The 17,169-nt window shown below is 46.1% G+C and overlaps 1 protein-coding gene across 2 annotated transcripts in view; it reads right to left on the reverse strand.

Moving 5' to 3' along the window:
* Positions 1-415: 415 nt before the first annotated feature.
* The window catches only part of LOC119188278 (steroid 17-alpha-hydroxylase/17,20 lyase), a 32,322-nt gene continuing 15,568 nt past the window's right edge, over positions 416-17,169 (reverse strand). For both annotated transcript variants that reach the window (XM_037436240.2, XM_037436239.2), the window contains exons 5-10: positions 13,533-13,688; positions 10,760-10,968; positions 9,152-9,277; positions 5,629-5,733; positions 4,187-4,318; positions 416-1,058 (exon numbers count right to left, since the gene is read on the reverse strand). In XM_037436240.2, the coding sequence (XP_037292137.2) occupies positions 706-1,058; positions 4,187-4,318; positions 5,629-5,733; positions 9,152-9,277; positions 10,760-10,968; positions 13,533-13,688 (1,081 nt within the window). In that variant the 3' untranslated portion in view covers positions 416-705. The remainder of the gene's footprint in view (positions 1,059-4,186; positions 4,319-5,628; positions 5,734-9,151; positions 9,278-10,759; positions 10,969-13,532; positions 13,689-17,169) is intronic.

Below are 17,169 nucleotides of genomic sequence, written 5' to 3' on the forward strand. Positions count from 1 at the left end.
GGTACCGACGGGGAAATTCACCCCGTCAGCATTCTACACGACTCACGGACACTGTGCCAGCGGAGCGATCTACTCCATTTCTTCGTAATGGGGTAATACATATACATCGTTTTCGAACGTCCGCCTAAGAGAGCACGCCAACTCTCCAAGAGGTGCGTCGTTCACGCTTATTTCGCTTCATTGCCAGCTGTGGAGTTGCGCAGTTGAGTACAGCCGCGGTAGTCATGAAGCAAAGGGTCAGTGCACGCGCGAAACGAAAAAACTTATTCGAAATACTACTACTACTACTACTACTACTACTACTACTACTACTACTACTACTACTACTACTACTACTACTACTACTACTACTACTACTACTACTACTACTACTACTACTACTACTATAACAATAGTATTACCTGGGGTTTTAAGTCTTAAAACAAAGATGTGGTTATGAAGGGTGCCGTATACGGGAGGGCTCTGACCCTGTGGTGTTCTTTAACGTGTGCTGACGTTGCACAGTACGCAGGCCTCTCCCATTCATTCATCATAGACATGTTACCGCCGCAGTCGCGATCGAATCAGAGACCTTTGGGTCAGCAGCCGAGCCCCATAACCACTGCTTCATCATGGCGGACAGCTTCTCTGGAAACATTAGCGATATTCACAGCACTGCGAACGGCTCTACTATGCAACACGATTTGTGTATAGTACGAAGTGTATTTAGCGTCTTCTCGTGTATACAATATTTTGCCGAGCAGGGTGCAGGAACAAGCTCGAACCCTTTCCGTTCCAGTTTACGTCCGAGGACGCGCTAGGCACACTAACTGTGAGCCTCTGTACGAGTCGTACGAAAATGTAGAACACGTCCATTTTGGCCAACTTCTCTCCCGGGCAGCTGCGCGCTCCCTGACCGAAGGTGATCAGAGGACCAACGTCGGTGCACACTTTGCCCGTCACGGGATCGAGGAACCGTTCGGGACGGAACTCCTCGGGTTCCTCCCAGTTCTTTGGGTCATGGTGCACGGCGTAGATGTTGTACAACATTCCTGTGTCCTTGGGTATGTCCCACTTGCCTGCGAAACCGGGAATACTGGTTAAGCGCAAGGCTATACGTTGTGTAGCTACTACATCACTGTACAGGTGGATTAATCTTGTTATACACTTAGTTAATGTAATTCAAGGGGGATGGAGCAGGCTCGCATACGCGCAGCCATTGATTAACGCACTCACTGAAGATGCTTGCATGTTGTTGTAAGCGTTTAAAGGACTGCCGCGACAGAACGCCTTCGACTGCTTTGAACGATTCAGAGCCGGTCGCATAAGTATACGGTACTCACAGATTGAAATAGGGCACTCGGAGTGCGTGGCCGTCGGTACATGCAGCGCCGTTCGTGAGTGCTCGTGGAACCAAGGTCTTGCGTTTTGATATAGAGTGAGGGAAAGCACATCAACAGAGCAGGATCGCTGCTTCCGGTCTCCAACGGGTTGGCCGGTAGTTCACCATGTACGCACTTCCAGAGTGGCGGAGCATATGCTAGGGACCTTACGTGTACTTCAGAATGCCAGCCAAACTGGCTCACCGATGCACACCTCTACCCCGCCACGGTGGCCTAGTGGCTAAGGTGCTCGGCTGCTGACCCGCAGGTCACGGGATCAAATGCCGGCTGTGGCGGCTGCATTTCCGATGGAGGCGGAAATGTTGTAGGCCTGTGTATTCAGATTTGGGTGCACGTTAAAGAACCCCAGCTGGTCGAAATTTTTGGAGCCCTCCACTATGGCGCCTCTCATAATCATATGGTGGTTTTGGGACGTTAAACCCCACAAATCAATCAATCAATCAATGCACACCTGTGTCAGTGGCCGCTCAATTTTGCCAGAAGATGCCGAGTTAGAGACCGATCGGGATGCACCCATTACGTACAATGGCATCACGAAACACTTTTACCTGAATGTCGCATTTTCCATCCCCACATCCCAAACTTAACAGACCGCAGGCGCTAACCCTACGCCTATTACAGACCTACACGAACCCAAAGCTTGCCAAGCTTCACATTTATTATTGTGATGCATACCCCAGTGACACGTGCCCCTCGTGTGGACACACGGTGAAACTCGCACACGTGCTCTGGGAGTGTAGAAACACTCCTCCTTACTCTACTAAAACAAGTGGTCCCTCAGGAGCTCGCTTCTCACCGACCAGCAATTGCCCGTCCAGCAGGCCCACGAAGCGGCCGCCATGTACTCCCTGTCGGTTCCTACGTGGGAGACGCCCGCTACGCGCTAAGTGCGCCCTGTAGGACTGAAACAAAGTTTTCTCATTCCATTCCATGCCGCGTTCTTTCCTGGTTGATGGCCAAACGAAGCTTTTGGCGCAGAGTTACCGCAGTATTGCCTGGTAGGGGCGACTGTTTCTTTTCTTTTTGTCTCGACAAAAACTCAGAACAAACTTTTCTGCAGAGGTTTATAATATCTACGAACGCACACATGACGCACTCTTTTGACTGATTCATGTATCTTACTTTCTCAGCATGCATGCCACATGACCAAGGTGCACACAATAGGTCGTCTGTTCGCACCGCAATGTAAGTGGCGCGCGCCGCAGCGAGCCAGTTTGGTCGACATGCGAATACGGGCGAGGCCTGCAGCACCTTGCTGGCAGTGTTCAGTGCAGTTGGCACACTACAGGCTGACTCGTTGGTTACCGGAAGCAATAATAATGCTGCGTAATGTTTTCCACCTTACTCTCAATGTAACACATCGGTACCACGAGCATATAGAGTCTCCAAAAATTAACTAGAGGAGACTCTGGCGCTGCGATTGTTCAACGTCAATTGGAATGATGGGTAGCACGCTGATTTGCCTAGCCTTCGTGTTTGCAAGTTTCGAACGCAGTTGTGGCTTTGTTTATTGCAGTGTTTTGGTTTCCTTTCGAATGAAAGAACAAATCTTCTTCTACGTCGTGACCCGATTTAAATTGAGGTGCCTAAAGGGGTGAAGTGCAACTGCTAAATAGGGGCTGATTTCTTTTTCGCTACAAAGCAGCTCCAAGTCACGCGATGCCAAACAGAGCCGAAAGCACAAAAAAATTAAGCAAATTCATGAACAACCCATCATTCCCGTGACTGCCGAAGAGCCGTGCGTTGTAGCTACCATAGACGCTAGCACCAGAGTTACCTCTATAGTGTCTATTTATAAAAAAGTCGTTGCACCCACGAGCAGCGCTACAAAACTATCGTGCATGAGCGTGTGTCAGCGCCGTAAGTCGGAGACGAGTTGCAAATAGTATGAGAGTATAAGCGCATGCCACTAAGCGCGCTCAGCTTTGGCTCAATGGGCCAGACAGAGTGAACGAGGGAATACTTTCGATCGTACTTGCTTTACCAAGGATGAAAGTTGCAGCCACAAATGGAGAAAGTAACATGAGAAATATGACCGCGCCTGCATTGATGAGATAAGGAGTATAAAGTGGCTCATCTGCAGTGCGCTGATATGCCGTTACGCCCACCTGAGCGTGCTTTGTGGACATGCGCGTACCCTCACCCTGTTTGCAACTTGTCACCGTTGTACGGTGCTGACGCACAAAAAAGTGTCGCCATCCCCGCACGATACCGAAGATCTGGGTGGCTGTTCCGGCAGCCAAGTGCTCCGAGTGTCCTATTTCAATCCGTGAGTACTGTACTTCATGTGCTATGACAAGTGCTCCACAAATGGCGAGATGATCACCACTAGCTCACCTGGAAGTAATTTTGCTCCAGATGTAATTTCGTGCCGGTTCAAGTGCTGACGGCATGCGATGAAGTTTGAAATCGTATGCTGTCGCCTAAAGCGGCTGAGCTAAAATTTTTGTGCTCAGTCAAGAGTTGTACTGATAAGCGAATCAAATTTACGTCAGCGTTGGCAAATGCAAGATTCAAAAACCTACTTCAAGGAAAAAGAAACCTCAGGACAATATGGTAAAAGATTTTTTTAAGCACGCTTTAGTTGATTAAGATGCAGGATATCATTTTAGTCGAGGCTGATATGCAAAGACATTTGCGAATAAAAAAAAGTTTCGTGAATGTTTTTCCAGGAACTTTCCGAACACAGCACTACAATTTTAAAATAGGTAGCTATGCTCCACGTCGAAGCTAAGCAATGACCACAAATGCGTGCACGTTTTTATTTGCTCTTTGCTTGCTGTTGTGATTAGGCTTGAACTTACCGACTCGAGTGTCTGTGGTTGTGTTATGCGGTATTCCGAGAGGCGTTGCGGGGTGCATCCTCAGTGTTTCTAGCAGACAGGCGATGGTGAAAGGAAGTTTCTCACGGTCCCCGTACGCGGGTGGCCGGCTCCCTGAACACAGGAGAGAAGTACGTTGTGAGAGAAAAATCAAATGGTACACTAAGTAATTTAAAGTTTTCACTAGATTATTGTGAACAGACATACTGCGCTTTCCTGATCACCCCATCGCACACATTGTAGCGGCTTGAGTGATGATAGAGGAGTTACACTTGACAAGCAGCTACTAAGCTCATGATAAAATACCTTTTTTATTTTTGGGGGGTGGACAAAGACTAAGTGTCTGCTTTGCAGAACGAGCCATATTTAAGGCGTCATCATCATCAGAACACTTGTGACTACCAATGCGACAGTTTCTTAATGTTTCTTCGCTAGTTTCTTCATGTTTAATGACCGCTAGATCCACGCCTCGTTCTAGAACCGACGCAGGTATAAAAGTTCCCACGCCCTCGCAGAAGATGGCAGCGTCCGCGGCGACAATCTGCAGGAAGCGAATGGGCTCCGTAGTGCCGCGGACAGGGGCGATACCAGTTTCTACTCACTCAGCAGTGAGGAACGGTCTGAAGACTACTTTTAACTTGTAAAAAGCCGAAATGTGAAGCGCAGAAACACCAGGTCCTCCCTGACATCAGGGAAGTCTACCATGATATCTACTTAGAAAACCCGAGTCTGTACGATCATTTTTGTACCAGAGCTTGCTACCGATAGCTTGAGGTGGCTCAACAGACAATCTCGGTTCCAAATTAAGTAAGGAACGGGGCAGTCAACTCACGAAAACGTGCTCTTGCTTTCGACGTTGTACACGAGACTGCACTGAGTACTCTGAGTGAAATTACGGAATTTGATGGCATAAAAATTCGCTCGTACATATCATTGTGCAGTGATGCCACTACTGGTGTCATCTATGATGTCGACGTATGATGCCGACATCATTTATGATGTGAACATTCATGATGCCGGCATATTAATAAACCTACCATAAAAGCAGATTCCAGTTTCTATAGGCAATCTCGAGGGAAACATTTGCATTGCTCTTCAAGTTGTCATCAAAGAAATATTGCTTTTATCAGACTATGTATCGATGCTTCAATAGGCAGACATGCGATATTCAACAGAGACGTCAGGGACACACTAAAACAAATGACATTTACAAAGATCTGTTACAAACAGATCTAAAATAGTCACTACCGTGGCTTTTGTTAGGTGTTGTGAAATGAAATTTCATAAGCTAGGGGTGTTGGGAACCGTAGGCTAAATTTGAGATGATTTGTCGACAAATCAATAAGACAGTTTTTTTCTCAAGAACTAAAGTGTATCTGCTTGAACGTAAAAAAAAGGAAGAATTCGTCAAAAGATCTTCTTACCTATGTTGTCTTCTATTTCTTTTCGAATCCTGGCTTGAAGGCTTTCTTCTGTTGCTATTCGTAGCAGCAGCCACTGAAGTGTGCCCGTCGATGTGTTCGATCCAGCTGGGAAGCAAAATAAGTTTACACGCTAAATATTCATCATTGCCTACACTTATGAGGGCACCATTTTAGTGAAGTAGAAACTCATTGTAAATACCATACATATATACGCTTTAAAACATGGGTCGATGACGCCCGGCCTCGGCGCTACGTCAGAAAACCCCCATGCCCCCTTGCCATTTTGACTTCCCATCCCCCAACTAACCCTCAACACCTCCCGACTAACAATGAACACCTCCACAACATTACGAGTCTGCCGGTGTGCAACCTTGATGCAGCCATCTTTGTGAGCCGGCTATAATATCCAGCGTCAAGAATTGCATTGCAAAAGTCTCGTTATTTTTGTTTCATGTTATTAAATTGCCACCTTGTGACACACGCGACGAAAATGCTCACCATTTTAATTTTACTTTTGCATATCATTATTGTCGATTCGCCAAATTCCCTTTGCCTGCAACGTCCTCTTCATGCCCCCGTTTTTGCCATTCAGCCCCCGTTAATGTTGACTTGACGCAACTCGGTCCTCCACCTCAAAAACTAGTCGGCCCCTTGGTTTAGAACATAAGATTTAGTAGTCCGACATACTTACGGGAATGCGTGATTCATACAAGTGCAACAAAAGCGAAGGCGTTTGGTATAAGTTGTTATGCTGCACTTGCACCGATGACGATTGCGTTAACTTAGCATTTCAAACGAATACTTGATTGCGTCGGGAAATACATTCCGTGCAAAGGGCAAGGAAATATGAATACAGCTGCGCTCGACGTGAAAAAGCTGTAGGAAGTGCAGAATAGCGTTTCAGTCGCCATGTTGAAGTTTACGGGCAAACGTGCAATGACGTTCCAAACGTGATCCTCGATGAACGTTCATAACGGAAACGGAAACCTTTATTTGTGATGCAATTGCGTCGCCTGCGCTGCTTATTTTCTTCTCCTTACCCACACCTGCCTTTAGCATTCACTTCTTATGCCTTAATATACACCACTATGCTGTGCTTTACCCTCCTTCTTTCTCCCTTGCTCACCACCCCATCTCTCCTATTTACTCTCACTTCCATTATGCTGCACACGGCTAGTCTATATGTTGTACTATTCATGACTGCGCTAAGTTTTACCTTGCCCCGCCGCGGTGGTCTAGTGGCTAAAGTTGTCAGCTGCTGACCTGCAGGTCCCCGGATCGAATCCCGGCGGCGGCGGATGCGTTTTCGATGGAGGCGAAAATGCCCGTGTGCTCAAGATTTGGGCGCGTGTTAAAGAACCCCAGGGGGTCGAAATTTCTGGAGCCCTCAACTATGGCGTCTCTCGTAATCATACGGTGGATTTTTGGACGCTAAACCCCACATATCAATCAATCAGCTAAGCTTTACCTTCTGACCTCTTTCATGCCCTCCTCCTAACCCTCACAGCATTCCTCCGCTTTTTTTTCTTTTCTCGCTCTCTTGCTATACGCTACTATACGTGGAGCCGGACGTTGTCTCACCAGCGGTGTCCGTGCCACAGCCCCCCGGCCCTTCCTACAGAAGTGAGGGAGCACGCGGTGCCCCATATTGTTTCGACCTGTTGGGAAGAGGGCCAACTTTCTGACGGCAACCCGCGACGCCATCGAGGCCCTTCTGTCGGGCTTCCCGTCCACTCGGCGCGTGCGCGTCAGTTTTCGACGCAACGCCTGGCCCCGTGATGCACCGCCGAGCGTTGGAGAAAGCCAGGGCCACAGTCAGCACCAACAACAAGCGTGGCAGCGCGGCAATCGCGAAGAATCGCTCCGTTCGCGACGCTGTAGCCGGTGGTGGCTGACCAAGGCCGGCGATTGCCCCTCCTACGAGCGTGCCTGTCGTCGTGACGGCCACATGTCCATCGACCGAGCCGGCCCCTGCCATCGACGCGAAGGACTTGGTGCTAGCCGTACTTGCTGCGGTGATTTGTGTGATTCGCGCGACTCTCCCAGAAAATTCGCAGCGCACGGTTAATGTGTGGCAGCCCTGCTCCCGTATACGATGCACTCAAGCCTATGGATTAGCCCAACAAGGCCAACCAGACTTACATCGTCCGTTTGAAAAGCACTTTTTTCCTCTTACCTGTGTTCAATGGGCAAACCGCTGTGACCCCGGCTTTCTCGGCGGTCTTCTCAGTCGACAGCGCGTGGCGCGTGGGTGTTTTTGCGCGCGTATACGTCAGTCAGATTGAATGCTTTTCATTTTTTACCCTGCTTTTACCTTTTTTTTGTTCCTGTTTCTTTCGTTCCTTTTCTCCCCTCTCCCGTACGGTCTTGTGGAGTTGTCCTCCACAGAGAGAGACTGTGTAACGCTGCGCTTATTTCTGCCCCTTTCCATCAATGTCGCTTCGGAAGCTATACGTGGCTGTGCTGTGCCTTGGTATTTCCTCGTGACGCCAGCCAAGTGACTGCGATAACAGCTGATTACATGGTACATGAGACGATATTCCAGGCCTGTAAAGGAAGCAGGAAGCAGCGAGAGTCTTCTTTTTTGACTGAGGAGCGACCTAAAGATTTTGTTTACCGAGTTGCGCGAATATTAATCATCATCATCATCATCATCATCATCATCATCATCATCATCATCATCATCATGATCATCATCATCATCATCATCACACTCTCCTCACCCTCGTCTTCATCTCCCGCTTCACTCGCACAACACGAGCATCGATTGACCCTAGTTATGGCGTAGTGGTTATCCTGCAAGTGTGCTTGCAGCAGCTACCCAAAAAGGCGTTAAAAAGGCTCTGAAAGGCCGCTCTTTGAGCTCTTGCAGTGAAAGTGCTGCGCGTTTCGTGCAGGCTTGGTGGTTTTTAAAATAAAGTTGTTCTCTCTCTCTCTCTATCAGTGTCCTAAACTAAAAGTGCTTTAGGGTAGGTATTGTCAAGCGTTCTCAAACGCCTACCGCCAGACAATAATAGCACCAGGGGAGTGCGAAGAACCCAATGAATTGACAGTTTGCACCTCTTAGTGACTCACCTTTTAAATCCTCCAATTCCACAGTTTCCGCGGCACAACTAAATAGTGATGTTGCATTGGAATACAGCTATTGCCACAATTAAAATTATTAGCTGCACAAGATTCTCTTAAAAATTTGTTCATCTGAGTTGAAACGTTTTGAATATGGAAAGAGAGCGGAAACCCACCAAAAACAAACTTCTTTTCGATCTTGCAAGGTTAGATGGCAACTAACGCGAGTGGAAGATTAGTGGCATGCATCTTGTCTTTAGCACTACTTGAAAACGCTGCTAAATTTGTATTTTGCCTGCGCGTAAGCTCTTGCAGAATTTGGTCGATAAGGGCAATGAAGAACTTAAACGACATAATGCGAAAGTGGTGGCCTGATTGCGATGCAAGGTTTCCCATTAACGTTATATGTGGAATACGATGAAGGCTTGGAGCAAGGACCAGTCTTTGGTTTACCGACCGTTGAAGAGGTTCACTGTAGCAAGGATCATGCTGGGTTTGGTCAGGTACTGCGCATCAGCTTTGTCCTCCTTGATGGCTTCCTCTCGGGCGGCCAGCATAGCGTGTGTGAAGTTCTCGACGCTACCTGCAGGAAGACGAAGGGAAGTTTTTTTCACAGGGAAATCTGTTATGAGATCACAACATGCATCGCGTGCGGCACCGTAGCTGTCCACCACCGCCGGTGTCCGCTGCGTGCCAGCCCAGTATTCTACGCAGAGCCGCGCCTGTGCTGGAGACTCCGGTGCAAACTAGCCTTAGACAAGGCTGATGTCGGGGAAAGGGATTGCATTAGATGAGTAATGAAGCGTCTTAGAACAGCAAAAGAACAACTATAGGCGTCACACAATGTGAATTCCGTAATGTGTAGGTCGTCCAATGCTCCAACCCCTTGCGAAAGCTTGTTGTCGATCCCACACTTCAGGCATAATTCTTCATCGTTTTCAGCCACTGTATGAAAAAATTCAGCAAGAATCATTGCAAGTGTGCAGCGGATACTACGCTTCCCCGAAGCGCGAGGAAGGATAGAACACTGAATGGCAGCCAACTAAACAAAAATTATGGCTATTTATGGCGTAGTGGGTACCTCACAAGTGTGCTTGTAGCAGTTACCCAAGGGTGCTTAGAAAGGGTTCTGAAAGGCCGCTGTTCAAGCTTGCGCTGTGACTGGGCCGTGCTTTCTGCGCAGGCCTGGCAGTTTTTTCCGATATGTGACCAACGATATTGTGCAGTGGGTGGTTCTGCTCCTAACACTTGCGTGCGTGACATCGATTCATTGGTGAGCAAAAGAGAACTAAAAGCCGATGACGAAAACAATTGTAGGCGAAAGTACCCATGTTTTCCTATATGGCCCAACGTTAATAAAGTTGAGTGATATGAGCGTGAACATGTATATTCCCTTGTTAATGATCCCACAACCAATAAAGTTTCTCAGCTCGAAGTGCAGCTCATACTGAAAAAAAAGAAGAAAAATTAGCTTTTTTTCTAGCCGTGCCTTGTTTGATGGTCCACACAGCAATCGAAAAAAAAAATCACATGGTTCTTTATGCATTTGCCTGAGACGACTTGACGTTGCTAGATAGTGACTTCATAATGAAGTCAGGGCAACGTAAGAAACTCAACTAATGTTTGACGTCATCCCGAGACAATTTTATGCATTACTCGTGCTCACGCCCACGACGAGGGATACATATAGCAAATTTTCGTGTTTGATGAGGCACCTGAACGTTTCGCCTTATCAAGAAAATCTGAGGCATCTGTCTGCCATTACAGGGAAAACTATCACAAACAAGTCTGCCATACTGTGCGGTTGAAAAATTCATTAGCGGAGGCTGTTTGCCAGAGAATACGTTTAGGCAAGTGGTCTTGTATTGATAAAAGTTAGAACTAAGAGCACAAGTCTATGACAAGGCACTTGTAAAAAACGTAGGCTCGAGCAAGTAACCTGTGTTTACGGATTTTTTTTTTTAAATCGCAAGCTTCCATATTCCTTTTCCTGTCATTTTTTTGCCTACGGTTGCGTTTCTAGATATTACAACGTGCATTCCCAGCCCCAAAGAATAGCGCACACCTGGGATGTAGTTAGCTTCGGCTTTCGAGAAGAGCCTGTGAAGAATCTCCCCGAGTTCGCGGAACACCGCTGCCATCTTTTTCTCTGTCCTAAGATAAAGAATGGCCAGAAAAGGAGCGATATCGCTGGGCAGGCCGTTGGGTGAGATTTCGTAGAACCGGTGGTTGATGTTCTCAAGGCGTTCGATGTCATCTTGTTCCTCGTGCAGCCTGCGCTGGAAAGGATGGCGTTAGTGTTGCGTTCGTCAAAGGGGAATCAAGCGTCAGCTGCGATATGAAGAATAAAGCGAGGAGCAACGAATGTGAATGTGATGGAATGGTTCCTCCGTTTCTGGCCGAATACTGTTTCCTCCTTTGCACATAGTTTTCGCCGTGGTTATTTGCTACTATCTCCGTATCAATGTTTATAATTCTTCCCATAATTAGAAAAAAAGTAACATATTAGATGCAAAGTCGAATCAATAAATGCAATTGCAAAAAAAGAAATGTTATATAAAAGTGAGCTTAGCCACTTGAGCTTTACAGTGAGCTTAGCCACTCATTGTGAATTGTAATGAACTGAAATGAAAAAAGTTCTATGGGGGTGTTCCAAAATAAGGATGAAGTTTTCAGTATGCCTTAGAAAGCAGCAATTTATTTCGTGAATGAAAAGATTAACCAAGTGGTAACCAGTTCAAGCATGTTAAACAATTTTCTGGTTAACTTAAGTGTAAATTACTGGTTGTTAGATTCTGAACCGACCATGCGCAGCTTCACTGCACGCTTGGTTTATAGTAGCGCTGTGATGGATTTGCTTCTGGATTTTGTAAATGCCGTATACAGAAAAATAAAACAAAATTATATGGTGATGCGTCATTCGAAACAAACTTTGCCTTTGCAATTCAAGTAGTATTTTCTGCAAGAAATGTTCCGTGCTGGCACAACTGCGGCATTTAAAGAGCCTTCCATTGCTCAAGATTCTCTACGTTGATAACTATTAATGAAAATTATCTTTAGATGTTTCGAATTGCGTTGTACTCAGTTACGTAAAGACGTACATAGCAGTGGAGCCTCTTTTCACAGCCAGGAATGCATCCCATCCACCATGGTGACTCTCTATTCCTTATATTACAAATTCGATTCTAGGATTAACTTGCAAGAACGATGTGCCTATTACTGCAATAAAGTAATTAACTTTAACACACCCTTTATATCAGTGAAGGTTGTTTTCACGTGTACACCGACGGATCATATCTGAATCAAAACACTACGTCTGCAATCTTCATACCTGCATACCAAGAGGAAAAAGTGAAATGGCTGAGCTTTTAAGCTCGACCATTTCATAACATCCACTATGACAGAGGTTTGTGCAATACTCTGTGCTTTGCGCTTCATACGTTTACAGTCAGGTCATCTTTTATGGGTAGTTTTCAGTGACTCACAATCCTCATTAGCTTGTTGAAAGGAATCAGCTTAGGGAACAAACCTAGCGTGCGCCCATATGAAATACAACCACACCATAAATAATGTTCCAGTGCGTACCAAGCCACTGCGATATCATGGGAAACGGCATAGATGATGGCGTGGCACACGCAGCGCAGCAGGACTCTACCGATGAGCAATACGCGATGTTTATTAATAAGCTGAGTCAATTATCCAAGAAAAGTTGGTTCGAGACAGGTGCGTGATACTCCCAGTTATGTAGCATTAAAATCCCGGCGTATAATTTGATATTCTGTTAAAGGTTCGCCGATCTAGGGAAACAGTCATCCATAGGCTTCGACATGACATGGCCTACAAGAAGGCCTTCCTGTATAAAATAAGAAAAGCTGTCACTCCAACCTGCTCAAGTGGAAAACTTGATGAAGACGTTGACCACGTTCTTCTACATTGTAAAAAAATTCTGATGGACGTCGAAATAAACCTTTACAGAAACTAAACCACACTGAATCTTTGGCAGGCGAGTTTCAGCGTGCATGATGGAACTTTTGTCGACACGGCCTCATCAAGTGTGAAGCCCACGAGACGGCCTTGTGGGTACCAAGTACTCTAAATTGTTTACTTTTTTAAAACACACAATGCGTCTGTACAATAAGTTAGGTACAGCTTACTGCTCTCCCATAGTTACCTACAAAGTACTCGAGATCTTTACACTTTTTTTGAACAATTTGTTGGATATGTGACCTCCATCAACAGCGGAATTCTGGGTCCATGGCGAACAGAAAACCTTCGAGCCACTACTGCGTGTGCAGCAGTTCACTTTCTGGATGTATCAGAAATAGCAAAATAGTAATGAACGAAAAATCAAAACGTGTTCGCGTTATTGTTAACCGGTATGTTTCATTAAACCATTCTTGTGTTTACATTTGGGCAGAAAAATCCTTGTGAAAATCTTTGTGAAAACAGTGAGGTATTTAGAGACTGTTCCCGAGAGACACGATCACCTTTGACAACATTTTAGTGAACTTTCATGTTTCGTGTAGACATTTCAATAGCGGGATTACAGGCGTTTTTCTGAATTATGTGTGCTGTGGACCCATTTCTCTGTTGAAAAACTCAGGCTGAGTGCGTAAGTGTTGTGATATGTACCTATGTATAGACTTGTCTTTGTTATCTGATATGTGATGTTGACTGTTGCGCAAGAGAAGGGGAGATAATCGGCACCACGCATTAACACCAACCTCTTCTTATCTACCCTTATATATACTTTATAAAAATGCAGAGTAGTATTTGCTTTCTTGTTTTTAGTTTGGGCTCGCGAGCAAATACAGTATTAAGAAACAAGAATACATTACCTTCTACCGTATATGGATACTCCTATGACCTTGCAGAACAATGAGAAGAGAGGTTTCCTGAAGTCCATGACCTGTGGCCCTTCTTCTAAGGAATCCACAAACGCGTCCACAATGTCGGCACAAAGATGTTCCAGAGACTCACTGACCGCGTACTTTCTGCAATTCATTAATAATCAGTGTGTTGTTAAAAGTTCTTAAAAACACTGGAAAAAAAAACAAAGAAACATCACTATTCCAGTACAAGACAGAGCTTATACACAACGAATAATTCCTATTTTGCCATATTTTCATATTGTGTTTGCTGCACGCACACACACTCACGCACACACACTCACGCACACACACACTCACGCAAGCACACACTCACGCGCGCACACAGACGCACACATGCACGTACGCACACACGCACTCACACACGCACACACACACACACACACACACACTAGGATACCGTAAGGCCAGAGGGATTGCGTGGCACGGGCAACACAGTGATTCGCTTAACAATCGCACACTTGTAGAGCCGGTGGTGCCCTCTCTCGCGCAACACTGGTCTAAGCCGAATGTTTAGATGTATTTTTCGCGAGTTTAGGTCATGATGGGGATTAATCTTTGGTAATTCAGGTAAGCGATATTATTTTAGAAGTTGTTAGTTTATGTGGCACCAGTTTAGAGTATTGTTTCGGTCTTTTAGGCCGGTACTAATATCTGCGCGATAGACGACAAGCCAGGCCCTTGAAGGGCCGCGCATTTAACAAGCAATCTTTTTTAAGCAATCAATTTAACAAACCGCGCATTTCAAGCCACGCTTTTAAAAGCAATCGTCATGAGGCTTGAGAAATCCTTTCATTGCATCACAAATCGACTGCCTCAAAAATTATTAGGTGCGGAGCCCTTTAGGGGCCAGGCTTGTTGGCGTCTCCTGTCGTCACGGTTCGTCACATTAACGGGTACTTGCCACAATGGGTAAATCCAACTACCCGCAATGGGGCCCCCAAAAATGAAGAAAACAGCAGTGAAGCGAAGAAACAGCCGATGAAGTTAGTAGATTCGAAACACCCTTTTCTGCAGCTGGCATGCAGGAGGAGGAAGAGGCACCTTAGGAGGTGAGCTACGCACCGACGCAGTTTTTCGACGACGTTGGTCAAGCAGAAACATCATTCCCTACACGCACGGGCATACAAGCTTCGCAGGACTAGGGCCTCATCAAGAAAATCTCTCTCAAAACACTGCTTGCTTCGTCTATCTCCGGTTTTTCGTTAGTGCCGCCGAAACACTCTTCCTTACGTGTTTTGCCTCTCTCAGGTTTTTTTTTTATTCGTCGAGTATGAGTGAAACAACGAAGATTTCTAGCACGCTTCACGAGCTTTCGTTATTCTCTCTTACCGACGAGTGAACTAGGGTTTCACGTCTATATCTAATATCTAGGGTTTCACGTCTTAAAACCACAATATGATCATAAGAGACGCCGTAGTGGAGGGCTCCCAAAATTTAGACCATTGGATGTTCTTTAACATACACCGACATCGGGCAGTCTGTTGTCCCTTACCACCATCGAAATGCGATCGGCGTGAATGGGATCGAAGCAGCGACCTCTGGCTCAGCAGCCGAGCACCGTATCCCATGTTCTACAGAGGCAAACAGCGGACTGGAAGCTAAGCAGGTAGGAATGGCACGAGTGAAATAAGTTATGTAACACGTGTTATGATCTTTAGTACTTTTTTTTCGAACGCACGACTTACTTTCATTGATTGATTGATATGTGGGGTTTGACGTCCCAAAGCCACCATATGATTATGAGAGACCCTGTAGTGGAGGGCTCCGAAGTTTCCGACCATCTGGTGTTCTTTAACGTGCACCCAAATCTGAGCACACGGGCCGACATTTCCGCCTCCATCAGAAATGCAGCCGCCGCAGCCGGGATTCGATCCCGCGACCTGCGGGTCAGCAGCCGAGTACCTTAGCCACTAGACCACCGCGGCGGCGCGCACGACTTACTTTCAGTGGCACCAAGAGTGAGAACTCGGGCATGTCGTGCCATCACGTGGTGGTCACGGTAATGATGTAGCTCACGCCGTTCAAAGCAGCCAATGGCCGTGCACTTCGGCTTTATGGCATCACTTGTCGAGAGGAAGCGATTTACAGCTGACACTGAGAAATAAGTGTGAATTCCATGAACCGTGCTGTGCTGTAATCTTCGGCTCACATGCTGTCGGGATTCTCGACTAGCGATCGATACCCTTTTGTGGACCTTGTTCACAAAGTGTTGCGGAGATTATTCAAAAGATACAGATGACAAAAGGGGAATATATTACATTCATCTGTACAAAGTAGGAGTGGTCCGCCTCGGCGTTGCACTGGTTACGGTCTTAGAGTTTCCTAATATACACTAGAGGGAACTCTGGCGCTATATATACCCTATAGCTCCCATATACCCTATAGGGTATATGGGAGCTGCAACGCACGGCGCTTCAGCGAGCATGGGAATGATTGGTAGTACACACATTTGTCTAGTTTTTGTACTTCTGGTCTGCTTCTGGCTCCGTGTGTGTTCGTGTGGCTTAGAGCTGCTTTTTCACGAAAAAATGAATTAGCAACTGTTCAGCGTTTGCGCTTCACCACCTTATTCGTTCAAACTTACCTTTCCAAATCAGGTCACGAAATTTGAAAGGGTTGAATATTTTTTTCAAAACGAAACCGTAACCAGCAATAAACGAAGTCGCAAGTACGATTGGCCGCCCGCAAGTACGAAGACTAGGCAAACGTGTGTACTACCCATCGTTCCCGTGGTCGCTGAATGATCGCAGTGCCAGAGTCCCCTTTAGTTAATTTTAGGAAACGCTATGGTTACGGTGCTTGGTTTCTGATTTGAAGGCCACACGCTCAATCCCGGCGGCGATTGTTGTGCTTCGATGGAGACGAAATGCTGGAGGATCGTGAACTGATTGATTGATTGATTTGTGAGGTTTAACGTCCCAAAACCACCATATGATTGTGAGAGACGCCGTAGTGGAGGGCTCCGGAAATTTAGACCACCTGGGGTTCTTTAACGTGCACCCAAATCTGAGCACACGGGCCTACAACATTTACGCATCCATCGGAAATGCAGCCGCCGCAGCCGGGATTCGAACCCGCGACCTGCGGGTCAGCAGCCGAGCACCTTAGCCACTAGACCACCACGGCGGGGCAAGACTCGTGAACTGTCAGTGCACCTTAAAGAACAGTAGACTGTTTAAACTTTTGCAGCCTTTTAGTGCGGCTTATTTTATGATCATATTAAAAAGCTTTCGCACTCAAAGCACCACAAGTTATATTCAAGGTAGTGGTGGGCAAAAAATTATATTTGAGGCCAATAAAATACAGTACAAAAAGCAAATTGAAATGAATATTCACTCATAATGAAATAATGTTCGATTATTAAACATCGTTTTTAACAGCGGGACTGTTTGAAATGGAGCTGCACTGTGTAGACTGTCAAGGTTCATCTCCTTACTATGTCTGTGAAAATATTTTTTTTTCGCTTTTCCACAAACGTCGCAATTCTGCGCAGTCCACATGAGCAGATATTGTCACGTGGTTGTGACCTTGAAGAAGACAGTGTTCGGTACGTTCTAGACTAAACAAGCTATACGCACTGTAC

Source organism: Rhipicephalus microplus, chromosome 1, assembly GCF_043290135.1.
Source record: "Rhipicephalus microplus isolate Deutch F79 chromosome 1, USDA_Rmic, whole genome shotgun sequence".
NCBI classification, from domain to species: Eukaryota; Metazoa; Arthropoda; class Arachnida; order Ixodida; family Ixodidae; genus Rhipicephalus; species Rhipicephalus microplus.